The 15,000-nt window shown below is 42.5% G+C and overlaps 1 protein-coding gene across 1 annotated transcript in view; it reads right to left on the bottom strand.

Moving 5' to 3' along the window:
* Positions 1-15,000, bottom strand: part of sptbn4b (spectrin, beta, non-erythrocytic 4b) — a gene marked incomplete at both ends in the record, with an annotated part of 110,448 nt that overhangs the window by 29,798 nt on the left and 65,650 nt on the right. The window contains 3 exons of the mRNA XM_083636347.1: positions 274-363; positions 1,181-1,405; positions 4,317-4,580. Of these exons, the coding sequence (XP_083492473.1) occupies positions 274-363; positions 1,181-1,405; positions 4,317-4,580 (579 nt within the window). The remainder of the gene's footprint in view (positions 1-273; positions 364-1,180; positions 1,406-4,316; positions 4,581-15,000) is intronic.

Raw genomic sequence — 15,000 nt, 5'->3', positions numbered from 1 at the left:
ATGATAGTACATTTTTATTGGATAGCACTTTTCAAGGTACTCAAAGACACTTCAGAGAAGAAGAAGGAAAACAATCTATTGAAAGGAGAAACATAAATTGACCCATAGCAAAATAGAAACAACAATGAGAACCATGGGATAAAAAAAAATCTGGATTTTAAATAGGAAACGGACACAAAGGTGGAAAAGTAACTAAATAACTAAAGAAAACGGAGGAGAACAAGCGGTCAAAATAATATATTAAAGACTAGTGGTGACTGGTCTGCCTCCTACCTGATTCTTCTTCATGAGCTGCTGGACGGCCTGCAGGCTAGAACCGTGCTCCTGACACGTGGCCATGTGGAGGCGCTCCTGCACCCACATCTACAACCACAACACACACACACACACACACACACACACACACACACACACACAGCAGGCCAGTTAGAATGTGTGTCTGTGTGTGTGACCTGCATGTGACTTAAAAGCGGGTGTATTCACGTATGATACATGTTTACGTGTGTATGCACATATATGAGGCTTCTTGTCTACAGTATGTGTGTATGTATACGTGTGAGTGTGTACATGTGTAGCATTGTATGTGTGGGTATGTTGGGTGTGTATGCATTAGGGATGCACGATATATATTGGTGTCGATAAATCGGACAATAATGAGAAATTTCCGCTCATCGGCTGTAAACAAGTTGTTTACAAGGAAAACTCATCTGGATACCTTAGCATAAAATGACATGGGCCAGTCTACTATATGCCTTTTGTCCTTGTGTTTTATCTGCAGACTAAGCAGCCATGGGCTTTCTGTTCTATGAAAGCCTTTATTTTTGTGTTGAGTGATGTCAGTTAGATTTGGTTAGGTCAGAGCTACGGGATATTAAATCATCCATCTTTGGTCCCTACATCTGAGCCTTTCTTATCCTCAGGTGTGTATAAACTACATGTTATAAACAAAAATGTGAAATTATTGGTTATGTTATCGGTATTGGCCATGAGAAGCAGGTAATTATCGGTTATCTGTATCAGCATAAAAAAATAATCCATATCGTGCATGCCTAGTCCACTGTGTATCATGTGTGTGTGTGTGTGTGTGTGTGTGTCTGTGTGTGTCTGTGTGTGTGTGTGTGTGTGTGTGTGTGTGTGTCTGTGTGTGTGTGTGTGTGTGTGTGTGGGCTGTCCTACTCACAATCTCATCCTCCAGGTCACGGCCCACCTGGTGGACCTCTTTAGAGGCCAACAGGAGGCGCCGTCGCTCCTTCAGTGGCTCGATCAGACGCACCATTCTGGTCTCCACGGCAGCCTGTCGCTCGGCAACTGTCTCCTTCACCTGGCCCTGGTGGGGCATGGAGGCCGCCTGCACCTGGAGATCCCCCACCTCCTTATACCACTCCTCCATCTGGCACTCCATGTTCTGAGGAGGAGGAGGAGGAGGAGGAGAGGTTAATCAAAAAGCATACAGGAAGTGTAGGTTAGGAGAGGAGGGTTGAAGTAGGGGAGAGAGGAACAGAGCAGGTAGTAAATTGAGTGGAGGTGAATGAAGAATGGTTTCCACAGAAGAGAAGTAGAAGATGAGATGAGTGAGACAGGGAGAGGATGATATAAATGGAGAAATGACTATAGCTCATACAAATGTAATAATAATTGATTGGATTTACATAGCACTTTTAAAGGCACTTAATGCGCTTCATATATCTGGGTGTGTGTGTGTGTGTGTGTGTGGGGAGCGGCGACTCTACTCATCCACCATCGATGTGTAGCACCCACCTGGGTGATTCACAGGAGCTAGTTTGCGACAGAACGCTCACCACACATCAGCTATCATGCTGGAGAGTTGAGGAGTGAATGTGCCAATTAAGTAACAAGGGATGATTAGGTGGCCATGATGGAAGGAAGACCTGTGTGGGAATTTAGCCAGGGCTCTGGGGTTACACCTCTACTCTTGGGAAGAGTGCTGATGGCATCTTTATTGACCACAGAGAGTCAGGACCTCAGTTTAACGTCTCATCCGAAGGGCAGAAATGTAGTGAGACAGTGAGTTTGTTGTCCTGAGTGCAATCTGGGCACCCAGATCAGTCTGACGACTAATAAGATTCTTGGACAGACGGCCGATATTTCTGGGTTTCTGGTGTAGAGCAGATGTCCATGCCAAGACTTCCACTTCTGTCGTCGTTTACAGTCCAACGACATTAACAATGTACAAACTATGCTTATTTACAGTCCAACGACATTAACAATGTACAAACTATGCTTATTTTTCACCTTATTCAACACACAATAAGGTCTCCCATAGTTTGTGGTGTGTCCAAAAAGAGAAGGTGACTCCCAGGGACTATATCACTAAAGACAAACTTTAAATTGGTTGTCATAATGTCATTGAAAAAGCAGTTTAAAGTAATTCTACTGCTGCACTCAATCCAAGTTTTTCTGAATAAGAGCATCAACTAAATCAAAATGTAAAAAACTAATAATTGAGTTATAAAGTCAAATATCTGCTGCTGTTGATTTAGTTACCCCTTTAAAGGTACAATGATCACAAGATAAATGAATTATGTCTTTTCTTGTGCTTAGCAGATATTTTTGGATGGTATAAACGACATTGAGGTAGCTGATATAATCAAAGAAATTCAATCGATCACTCACTCAATGAGGGACAAAAAACAGAGAAGAAACATGAACTAAAAGTGCAAAAGAACAACAGTTGAAAAACATGAAGTGTAGTGAAGCTTACTGTACCCCTTGCCAGGATGGATGCTGGGTAGTGGAGTTTGCTTTGGAGTTAGGATGGTGTGGTAAAGCAGTGCTAATGGCGGCCTGTTAAAGGAAGCTGTAAGCGGCATGCTGTGGGAGAGGAGAATGAGAGATGTCTGGTGAAATGACGAAGTCATGAAAGGATGTCTCTGAACTCTGAACGCCAGCCGGAGGTTTGGTGTGCGATGGATCCACTCCTCCAATGGACAGACATTGGAGTGCAAATGAAGATTTGCATCCCAAAATGATAAGTCAATGACACATTTACTGTACATGAAATTAAAACCGACTGAACATTATTTATTGAATGTTATGTGAGTTATCGGCTAGCTTAAATGGAACACGCCACAGAATTTGAATGGATTGAAGCATAGAGGGAGCTGCTACCAATCATCTGGTCACACAACAGAGTTGATCAAAGAGCATATTTGCCAAAGTCTGTGTATTCTATATATGCTTTAGTATAACAATAATAACATTCTTCACAATGTTGGCATCATATTTTAAAATAAATACATTTCAGTTTTTTAGAAGGCTTACATAGCATCTTAGAGTGAAACCCTACAAATAAAGCTGACTGGGAATGGCATGAATAACAAATGGCTTACAGTGTTTCCAACAATCATCAAGACAAATCAAAAATTAATGTCTGCGTGGAAATAAAAGCTCCGGCCTGCAGGAGCCCGACTTTGCCTGGAATGAGATGAGAAGCTGAACTGAAAGCGGTCCAGGCCCACAGTGAGAAATAAGATGAGAAGCTGAACTGAAAGCGGTCCAGGCCCACAGTGAGAAATGTTGTCGTTATTCCTTTTCAAAACATGCTGTTGTGTTAAAATGTTAATGAGATGATATCATTACTGCGTGGCAGTGAAAATGTAAACAATGACTCATTCTTAAATTGCTTAACATGTAGAGAACGAAGCAGAGGGGCAGCACGGCTCATAAGCAGGACTGCCGTTTCATATTCACAGTTAACACAAAAAAAAACATGTAGAAAAACATACGAACTAGTAAAGATGAAAGGTTATCTTTCCCCTTTATAAATAAAACAGTAGTGAGCCACTACAAAATGAAAATTAATAGCTATACTAGAGAAAATGCTAAATTAAAATAACAATCTCAATACAATGTGGTAAATGCGATGTGAAATTGTCAACTCATGGCTTTCATCATTAAATAAGTAAGAGCAGTTTTCATCCTGGAACTATCGCTAGAATAATACTCTGACTAAATGAAGGAATAGAGGAAACAGGTGCATGTCATTTCTCGGGCTGATTGTTGGACGAATATGAATAAAGGCCAGTAGACAGAAGAGCATGAGGGAGAAGCAAGCATGCAGTACCATTTTAGTGACTTAAACCCACAAAAAGTAATTTTATTTTACCTACTGTAATGTAGAAAACTGAAAAAGGGTATTGTTTTTTTTATAGATCATGCTCCTCATTCTCTTTCCTGTACTCCCGAATTGAGAGATTATTGTATAATATATTCTTGGAAGAGACAGAGCGACAGGCGAGTGAGAGTGAGTAAATAACCGCAGAAAGAAAGTTGAATGAGAACGGTGTAGTTTTCACCTGTAGTTTCTTGAGCTGCTTGTTCACGGTGGTGAGGTCCTGCCCCTGGTCCACGTAGGCCAGCTGCCCCTCCAGTTGGCCCAGCCGCTGGTCCAGGCTGCTGTAGCTCTGCACCAGCAGGTCGGCCCTGTTGGCCTCAAACAGCTGGCGGGCTTTGGCCTGGGTGGTGCTCTCCAGGTCCTGCCAGCACTCCCTGATCTCCCCAAGCTTCCTCCGCACCACCGGGCTCAGCTCCGGCTTCTCCTGGATCAGCTGCTGGCCCTCCTGCGGGGGACACAGGCAGAGGGGAGAAAGAGGTCAGACTTCTCATATCTTTAATGAACAGTGTTGGGCAGTAAAGTAAAGTAAAGTAAAGTAAAATAAAGTAAAGTAACAAATTACTGTAATTTTATTACTTTCTCAGTAACTAGTGTAAGGGATTACAATTTCGCATCACATACAGTTACTAATCCATGTAACTTCAAGTTACTGCATTACATTCTCCAACACTGGCACAGCGCTAAAAACAAAGTATGGAGATAGGTCTCGCTATGCGAGATTACTGTGTTGCCAGAATGCGTCCTAGGTAGGCAAATAAATAAAAAGTATGCAGTTTGGCTGATTGTTGACTCCTGTAAGGTTAATTATTGTTCCAATAAAGTGGATTCAGTTCTACAAGGAGCTGACTAAACAGATTGTATATGTCACTTCAGAAGGGGGAAGGTAGGGGAAAGTAACAAGTAACGTAACTAATTACTTTTGATACCAAGTAATACGTAACATAAATTTGATTATTTTTTAAATTAGTAATAAGTAACTCATTACATTTCCTGAGTAACCCAATACTGTTAATGAAAGGGATGATGTGAAGGCATTAACAGTTCAACATGTAACCAAAAGAGCAGATAGTTAAACTTTAACTCGGTAGCGTAGGGGAGAGTAGAAGTAGAAGTAGAAGAATAGGATAGCAAAAGATTATTAAAAATTAATGTACAAATGTTTGTAAAATATCACATTTAGGGGAAATATTGAAAACAGAAGACACTTGAGCTTCCTAATGCCCTGCTGTAATCACCATGATGTATTAAACATAACCAATTATGCTAATAAGGTCATTAAGTAAGCTAACTAATGTATCATTTAGCAATATTTATGTTCAACACACTTGTCTTCACATAACTCAGGTGCAGTATTAATATGAACTCCATATCCTAAAGCATTAAAGTCGAACTGAACCCGTTCGTCACGTGCATATGAGTCCGTTTCAGACTGAAAAACATAGTTTGTCTAAGATGACAGGTTGAGAGGCGGGTCATAGTATCATGTCGATGATTTTATTTGACAATTCTGGGGACTGGATTGGGCTTTGGCCAATCCTGGCTTGTTCCGCCTCCAAATCGAGTGGGATTCAGTGTGTTGCGGTGCTCCCCTCGGGAAGAGCCTTTTGACGAGAGGAGCGGAGCTCAGCGAGCCGCAGGCAACCAGCTGCCTTCCTGTTGCCGAGCGGAGAGTGAAGCACGTCGTCCTGGAATCTCCGAAGTGCAACCCTGACAACCAAGCTCTCGGATGCGCGCGCCATTATCGTTGCTGTAATGATACGATATCCCTGGAAAGCGCGTTTTAACGAGCCAGTTACATTTCTTTGCATTCTTAGAGATTATACTTTTTGTTTTTTGTTCATGTTTCTAACAATTGGCCAAGTTAGTAGTTAGTTTATAGGATAGGAATTCTGGCAGATGACAGGCACTATAGGCGCCATTTTCGACTTCATTTGGAAGAGAAAATTATCCTGAAATGAAGATTTGATTGACAGCTGCATGTCGTGATATGATTGGTTGAAATGGGGTAGAAATATGATAGTACAAGGTGACGTCAGCAAACTGTAAATTACGGTTATCAATGAAATCTTGAAAAATGAACTTTTGATGTGAAAAAGTGTGAAAAACTAAAGAAATTAGATTGTTGTGATTTCTTTTGCATACATTATTAAATAGGTGCACTGCATACCCAGGTATTTGAACTAAAAGAAAAGAAAAGTAATTCTTGGGTGTAGCTTCAAGAAAAACTTCATTAATATGCAAATGTATGCAGCAAGGTGCTCCAAAATCGAATGCGATCATCCTGCTCTATAGGGGGAACCCGGCGTGCTGATATATTGAAAATAAACGCAGAAATTTAAATATGGCAAAAACCAAATCTAACATTCAGTTGACATCAAAAGGCTCTTACCCTTTAAAAAAAAAAGTTTAAAAAAATGCAAATGCTTTGGCAGGATCAACACACCCCTTTTTCAAATCTTTGCATAAAACACACACATACACAGAAGCAAGTATTATTCATTCAGGTTCATAAATACTGTATGGAATGTCTATACAAACAAGAGATAATGTATCATATTTACACTATAAACAGGTGTGTAAAACAGAGGCAGAATGTAATAGAATATAGAGAAGCCCTTATTGCATTTCACTCCCTTCACTATTTAGTTGTCTAGTTGTCAAATGGGTGAGCGTAACTTCTGTCCCCTATGAGCCACCATACAGTGGATTTGTGGCAGGCCCAGGCAGAGGGCCAAAGACGATGGGATTCAAGCAAGACGGCCCAACTTCAACTCACTTCCTGTCATTTTGTCACGTGGGTTTTTCCCATGGTTTTCCACGGACACGCCCACTTAGGAGACTTTCGGCAGGTTTGAGTCAATGGTTGACCACGCCCATTTAGGAGACTTGCTGTTACCATTTGTTAGAATTGGCAGAGCCTGCAGTGACCCATCTATAGTAATATAATATCTATGCCCAGGCGATTCTTCCCGGTGCATTCTGGCTGAGGAAAACGGAGCGGATTTTGATCAGAAAAGAAGTGAGTCCACAGCCTGAGGCAGCAGAGGAAACAGCAGGAGAGGAAAATGCAGACACCAACACTACAAACCAGTGCATCAACAAAAAGCAAACAAGCAAACAAACAAACATCACAAGCGATATGACAAGGAGAATTGCGTGTTTTCCCCCTCCAGTCACTGGAGGGGGAACAGTCTGAACATCACTTCTACCAGTACCACATAAACAAGAACAAAGCAGCTCCTGCTGCTGCTGCTGAATTGTTTTTTTTGGAGGAAACTTATCAGACGGAACAAAGAAAAAAGTATGTTTACCAATAATTGTAAATATATACAGTAGGCGAAAAAAGGTGGGAGAGAGAGAGGACTTTGGCAAAGCAGATTCTGACAAATATATAATATAATATTATTTTCAACATCAAGTTCAACATCACTGTAAATGTAATTTCACAGTGGCGCAGTGGTAGCGCTGTCGCCTCACAGCAAGAAGGTCCTGGGTTTGATTCCCGCCTAGGACACTGTGGGTGCTGAGGGTGTGTCCCCATTCCCATGTCAGGGCCCAGGTGGGGCCGTAAGCATTCTGTCTGGAGTTTGCATGTTCTCCCCGTGCTCCCCTGGGGTTTCCTCCAGATAGGAACCCACCGCTAAAACAACTGTAGTGTAAAAAAGAAGTGTAATTGCCTCCGAAAAGGTCAGAAAGAACCCAAAAATCAGATCAAGGAGACGAAAAATGTCCTCTGAAACTATTTTGTACCCCAGGAGTGTGCGTACGCAGACATGCAGACACATAAAAGTACTTGCAAGGACACACACACACACACACACACACACACACACACACACACACACACACACACACACACACACACACACACACTTTCAGTCTCTCTAGCCAGGTTTTAGTGCTCTATCCTCAAATAACCAGGTCATATCTGCACAAAGGCAACAAGAACATCTGCACATCGAAAACCCCAATTGACCAGCCACTTGATTTAGAAGATGAGACAAATACATGTAAATGATATGTATTTGTGATGAATATATGCTTGGAAAAAGCAGTGGAGGTCGAAGCGTTGCTGAATAAACCAGAGCAGTCCAGAGTATATTTTCTCTATGTCTTCTCTATGTCACTGCATGCACAAACACAGCACATCTCAATCTGGAACTGGAACTTATGTTGGGGGAATAAGACAATTATGAACAGAAACTGTGGAACTGGGTTAGGAGGTAGTTTCGCTGGTGTGTGTGTGTGTGTGTGTGTGTGTGTGTGTGTGTGTGTGTGTGTGTGTGTGTGTGTGTGTGTGTGTGTGCAAAGAAATTAAACATTGGCGTATTTAAATTGAACCTAAATTACCTCTAAATCCCCTCCCCCCACTCTCTCATCACCCTTCCCTCTCCCTCTTTTCATATTTCTGCCCCCTTTCGTACCCCCATCCAATTCAGAGACCCCCGCCACACACACACACCAGCACCATTCCTTATGTACACCTGCTCCCTCCTCCCCTTTCTCCATGTAGCCTCCCCCACAATGAACACACAGACCTACCCCCATGCAATTGTAATTCAGTCAGAGCCTGTGTGTGTGTGTGTGTGTGTGTGTGTGTGTTTGAGAATCTGTGTGTGAGAGAGTGAGACCAGTGTTGGAGAAAATTACATTGGAAAGGGATTTACTTTACTTCTTTACTGATGTCAAAATGTAACTAGCTACGTTGCAAAGATACTCTTTATTAAAAGTAGCTTGTTAAATACTTTTGCATTCCCCACTTCAGAAACATGTCGCAACGTGATTTCTGCTGACAAGTGTGTCGATAATCCTATAATAAGAATGCGAAGTGTCTGTGTGTGAGCAAATTGTGTTCGCCCACAGCTACTATACCTTACGTGCCATCACGCTGAATCTTTCAGTAAAAAGCACCCCTGCGGGTGACCTAATGGAGCCGGATTTTTGAATTAGGTACCGGTAATTAGGGTCAACTAAATGGCAAATTAGTTGCCAAAATGAGTCAATACAAGTTCAGCACCATGGAGGGCTCCATTCGTTAGCTACTGATGGAGCTCACCTGAATCGAGGAGCACAGCTGAGCAGAGTAGGAATCAGCCAGGGAAGTGGATTATGAAAACCCTCTGGGGAGAGAGAGGAGAGGCTGCATGCCAACTCTGTGAGCGAGGCCTGACTAAATGGCCACTGATTGTGTGCTCCAATGGGTATCAGAATCAGATCCACTGCACGGGTAATGGTATTCAGCTAGTTACTTTCAAATGCAATGGAAGACTAGCACTCTGGTTTTAAAACAGTGAGCCCATCTCATTCATATCAATAGTACTTAGTTTGTTAGCTTGTTCCATTCAGCAGCATTTTGTTTTCATTTTTTTATACCTTTGCACTATCAAAAATGAATATGAAACAAAAAATAGTGCTGACATTTTAATTGTAAATAATTAGCAACAGATTATCAAAAAACAACAACAACATTAAAAGAATAGCCCCCGTCCTGCTACAATGGTAGTAAACGGTACATCAGCCTACCCCCGTTCAGTCACCAAGAATACACATTCCAACAGCGCCAAAACACTCATACATGTTGTGACTCGTGTACTCACCACGTGATGAAATAATCATCCAAAGTCACAGGAAATGGTCATTTTCAAAGTAAATACATACCCGGAAGCAATGATGATTGCACAAAGCGCATGCGCCTGAGCCTACGCAGAAGTAACTTTAGTTCGGCCAGGTTAGCTCTGACTATGGATTTACTTCAAAAATGACCGTTTCTCGTCATTTTGGATTATTATTTCATCGCGTGGTGAGTACACGAGTCAACATGTGGACCGGAGGAATCCAATTTCATTCCAATGGCTCTCACTATCTCACCAGATACAACGGTCGCGTGATAAAAAGTTAATATTGCTGTTTTATTTCAAACAAACAAAGCTGTGTATAAAATTATAAAAGGCTGAACTTGTGTTTGGAGGAGTTTTTTTTTTACAGGTGCAGGGGGAGGGCAGATAGAAAATAATATAAATGTCAGGGAGGGAAATTGATAAAAAAAAAAGAGATATCATATTTTACCCCACCCCACGTAAATATCAGTCCTTTATTTACACGACTAGAGGTCTAGGCTATAACGTTCTCTACACGTATCTAATGGCTGGTCTGAACATCACAACAGACATGTGTTCCTGGTCCGTCCCTGCTGCCCACCACCCTGCTGCCCACCGCTCAGTGTGTCTGTCAGCTCTTCTGTCAATATTTACATCACATGTGATGGAGCCACAGGCAACACAAATCTGCTCCTCCCACTGCTCGGCACATTCCACTTCAGACTATTTCAGCTGATACAGTTATGGCTTTTCAAAGTAATAATCTGTGACATTTTAATAAGAACAAACGTCTGTTTTGCTGCTGTCTGTGTCTTGAAGAAACACATCACTGATTCAACTTATCTAATGTGACGATTACATTGCTACGTCACGCCATTTAGGAATTATCAATGGCTGGATAAGTGTCAGCTGATAAGCTTGTGTCACTGCGATGGCGTTGACGATGGGTTAACTTAGCCAGTGGTGGTTTAGTGTACATGTTAAGTACCTCCAGTCCATTTGATGTGATTGGACAAGTTAGCGGGTCTCCTAAAATGTCAATCAAAGTCACATTTGCTGAGTAGTGATTGGATAAGCCTTCGTGCACCATAGAAGAGTTTTGGGGCTGTGCTTAGCTGGGGTGAATCGCCATTACCTTGAGGCGGGAAATGCCCGGACGACAGATATGAAGTTAAAATAAAATAATATAAAATATAATGACTTGAGGAACCAGACATGAGAATAAAGATAAAATAAATAAATAAAAATAAAGTAAGAATATAGGATTACAAAATGAACAGAACACTACTGAGTTTCAGGTTGCAAAACTTTCCTAAAATGCACATACTGACTGACTGTACAGTGAAGTGTTTTTGTGATGAAAAGCTTCAGATAAGAAACATGCAGCCCAGACACAGTGGAGCTCTGTCTGGAGACAGAAGAGAAGGAGTTAACAGCAGGGCTGGGCTGCGTGCAGCAGAGCAGGCTGGAGCATCAAACTGAGACAGATTGAGGTCAGTCAAACACAAACACACATGTATCTTACCCAAATCACCAGTCCCTGCCACATACTGTATACTGTGGAGGACAGTGACTGTGACATGTAGCACTAATGTAACACACAGCCCTAAAATATCAGCTTTGTCCCGCAGAGTTTTGGAATCAGAGCATGACATGATTTACATAAGACTCTCTCTTGGCTCTCTGCTTCTCCTTCCTAGCATCTCTGTCTCACTCTCAATTCAGTGGAGTTGCATGTTTTATTAGCATTAATGATTGCAACAAAATTGCAATCACTTGAAGAGAAAAATATCTCTCTCTCCCCCCTTCTTTCTCTCTCAGTTCACCATGTGCTCTCTCTGAGATTGCTGGTATCATCACTGCTCCATTGATGTTCTCACCCCCCACACACACACATACTGCAGAGCCAGCACAAAACTACAGGTCAAAGCTTAATGCACAGCGGGTCGTCCTATATTCACATGGGAGTAGCATTATGTGGGACTTTATGTTATTAATGAGTCTCTCCGAACCTCTGTGTTTGGGATAATGTTCACGCGTTAACGTTCCCATGGGATAATGCAATACGCTGAAATAACCGGCATCCCGGGTACAAAACATCCAAGGTCGTTTTTACAATTTGCCATTTTTGATTTTTAGCAAAGCATCAGCATGCCTGAGATTTGTTGAGATTTGAAACAGGATTTATCAGGAACCTCATCTTCACTGATGTACAGATATTTTTTACTCCAACAATTGTTACAAATCACTTGATATCATGCAATATTAGTTCTGTGTCATGTAGAGTTACAGCCCATTTACTACTGTGTACAGTACATCTAGTTTACATTTCCCCCAGTCATTTGGTAATGCGTGCTGAAGCTAGTTATATTTTTAGATTTTTTAGATTTACTTTTTGTGTGTGTGTGTTTAAAATTGTACAATGTCAGAGCGAGCTTGAAATAAACTGCTGTCCGGGCTAACAAAGACACCCTGAATAAAAAGCCACGGAAATGACAGTAAAGTGTTTATACCGTGGCGCTGGGCCAGAGGCCTTGCCGGGGTCATAATATGGAAAAGTCAGGACAGTCAGTCAGTCAGTCAGTCAGGCAAGTCAGTCAGTCATGGACGTTTAGTGAGTTTAGTGGTTAAAGTGCTGTAGCTATGGGAAGGTGCTAGAGCAGAGGTGCCCAAATTCTTTCCTATGAAGGTCCAAAAATTAATCTGGATGGAGGGCCGTGGGCCAAAAATAAATCTTGATATTATGTGAAATTACATCACATTAAAATTCATTATATTTTATAGACAATTTACATTCTAAATATAAAATACATTTTCAAAATAATAAAACGTAACCCTAGCCCTACCCATGTTCATTCAGATATCTTCAGGGGAGGTCAAGGGACCCCTTTGAAAATGGCCATGCCAATTTTTTCCCTCACCAAAGTCTTCCCTAAATTTGGAGCGTTATTTACCCCCCTTCCCGACATGCTAGGTTCACATGGTGGGTACCAATCGACTCCTTAGGTCTTCTAGTTTCATATGGTATAAGAAGTATCATGCCCGGCACAGCCTCCGAAAGACAGTAATATTAGACACTTTCTTTTGGTGTCAAATACATGGGCCAAAACAAACAGGGGGCGGGCCAAAATTGGCATGCGGGCCCCACATTGGTCAGCCATGTGCTAGAGAGTCAGGATTCGAGGGGTGGGTAGACTTAGTGGCTAGGGGGATATGGGTGGTTTTGGGGGTTAAGGGAGAGCAGAGCGTAATGTAACGCAGCGCTGAGATGAAAACACTCAACTCAGCTCAATGGAGAAAGGAGAAAATTGAAAGTTGGTCTTTGTGTTTCCTGTGATGGATTTTTTCCCTCTGTGGAAGTTGTTTTTCATACTGGACAAGAAAGACCGGCAGCAAATAGCTTTTTCTCAAGGGCGGGAAACTAGATATCTCCAACTGTGCTGACTATGAGGAGAAACCTGCAGGAGAGGAGAAATTTAGAAAACAAACCGGCCTTAGCTTTAAGATCGAGAAAGAGGAGAGTAATAAAGAGAAAGAGAGAAAAAGGAGGGCATTGAGACACATGAGACCAAACAGATGTTTCACCTGAACAAGACAGATGTTATGTCATCATCACTGCACTCTTTTCAGTGAAACATCAAAAAGCAAGACATCCATGATACAACACACTACACACATGCACATGCACCCACGCACACACACACGCGCACACACGCACACGCACACACACACACACACACACACACACACACACACACACACACACACACACACACACACACACACACACCTCTATTCACCTCTAGCTTTACACCTCTGTACCAGTGTGTGATACGAGAGAGATAGGGAGAGAGAGAGAGAGAGAGAGAGAGGGAGGGGGGGGGGGGGGGAGTTAATGAGGCCAATTAATTATCTGCCATAACGAGAGAGAAGGAGACAGGACAAGAAACTCCACTGGGTTTAGACTAGCGATGACACAGGGGAGAAACAGTTTAAAACATTTCACTGCACACACACCAACACACACACACACACACACACACACACACACACACACACACACACACACACACACACACACACACACACACACACACACACACAAAAATGTCCTCCGTTGCTTTGAGTCACATTACCCAAAACAGCCGAACAACTCCTGTTATCACACACACTCGTTACAGAGTGACATTACAGATGTGACAGAATTACTATGAATGTCTTCACATCTGACACCGTCTTCCAAAAGACTCCAGACTGCATGTCTTCACATCTGACACCGTCTTCCAAAAGACTCCAGACTGCATGTCTTCACATCTGACACCATCTTCCAAAAGACTCCAGACTGCATGTCTTCACATCTGACACCATCTTCCAAAAGACTCCAGACTGCGTTGCATTGATTTTCAGGACCGTAAATAGAATAAAACCTGGCTTTTCTTTTTTTAGTTCTACTGGAAACCAAAAACCTACGCAAGTCGCTCCAGCTACGTCTCCTGGCACCCAAACAGTCTATTCATAGACACTATTAGTCTTTCCTCTTTGGGTTTTGGTGAAAATATCACTCAGCTAAGCTGCCACAGATCGTAGGGCCAAGAAATGGACATATATAATAAAGTATGCAGGTTGGTTTGTTGAGGCGGTTTGGATGCCCAGTCATCCTGCAGCACCACAACAGCAGTTATTGATTAAACTAGGCATTACATATTCCTAACACTGCAAATTCAGCCCCCTGCTCTGGCCTACATTGACACATTCTGGTGTAGGGCCTAGGTCTCTTTCCTGTCCCCAGATAAGAGGTGGGATGCACGAAGAAGAGGGAAGGGAGGAGAGACTGAGAGAGAGACCCACACACACACACACACACACACACACACACACACACACACACACACACACACACACACACACACAGAAAGACAGACAGATAGAGAGAGACTGAGATTGAGACTGAGAGAGACAGAGAGAGAGAGAGAGAGACAGAGAGAGAGAGAGAGAGAGAGAGAGAGAGAGAGAGAGAGGAATGACCTTCACACATGAGCTGTGCTGAGAGGAGGAGGATGGAAGAGAAGGGGAAGAGAGGGGAGTGGGGATTGGATGGCTGTTGCCTGGCAACCGCTGCAAGCTGCAAGCGCATGGAAGGAGGAGGTGCGTCGCTCCAGCTGTGGCAAGGGCCGCCTGACGTCACTACGGAAACCAACACACAAGTACACAAGCTGCGTTCTTCTAATGGTCTAAAATGGCCTCCTCCTCTGTCCCATCTCCTACATG

This window comes from Poromitra crassiceps (genome assembly GCF_964638095.1).
Source record: "Poromitra crassiceps genome assembly, chromosome: 5".
NCBI classification, from domain to species: Eukaryota; Metazoa; Chordata; class Actinopteri; order Beryciformes; family Melamphaidae; genus Poromitra; species Poromitra crassiceps.
Note: the sequence above shows the minus strand (reverse complement) of the source record. Positions and strands in the feature narration are given on the sequence as shown.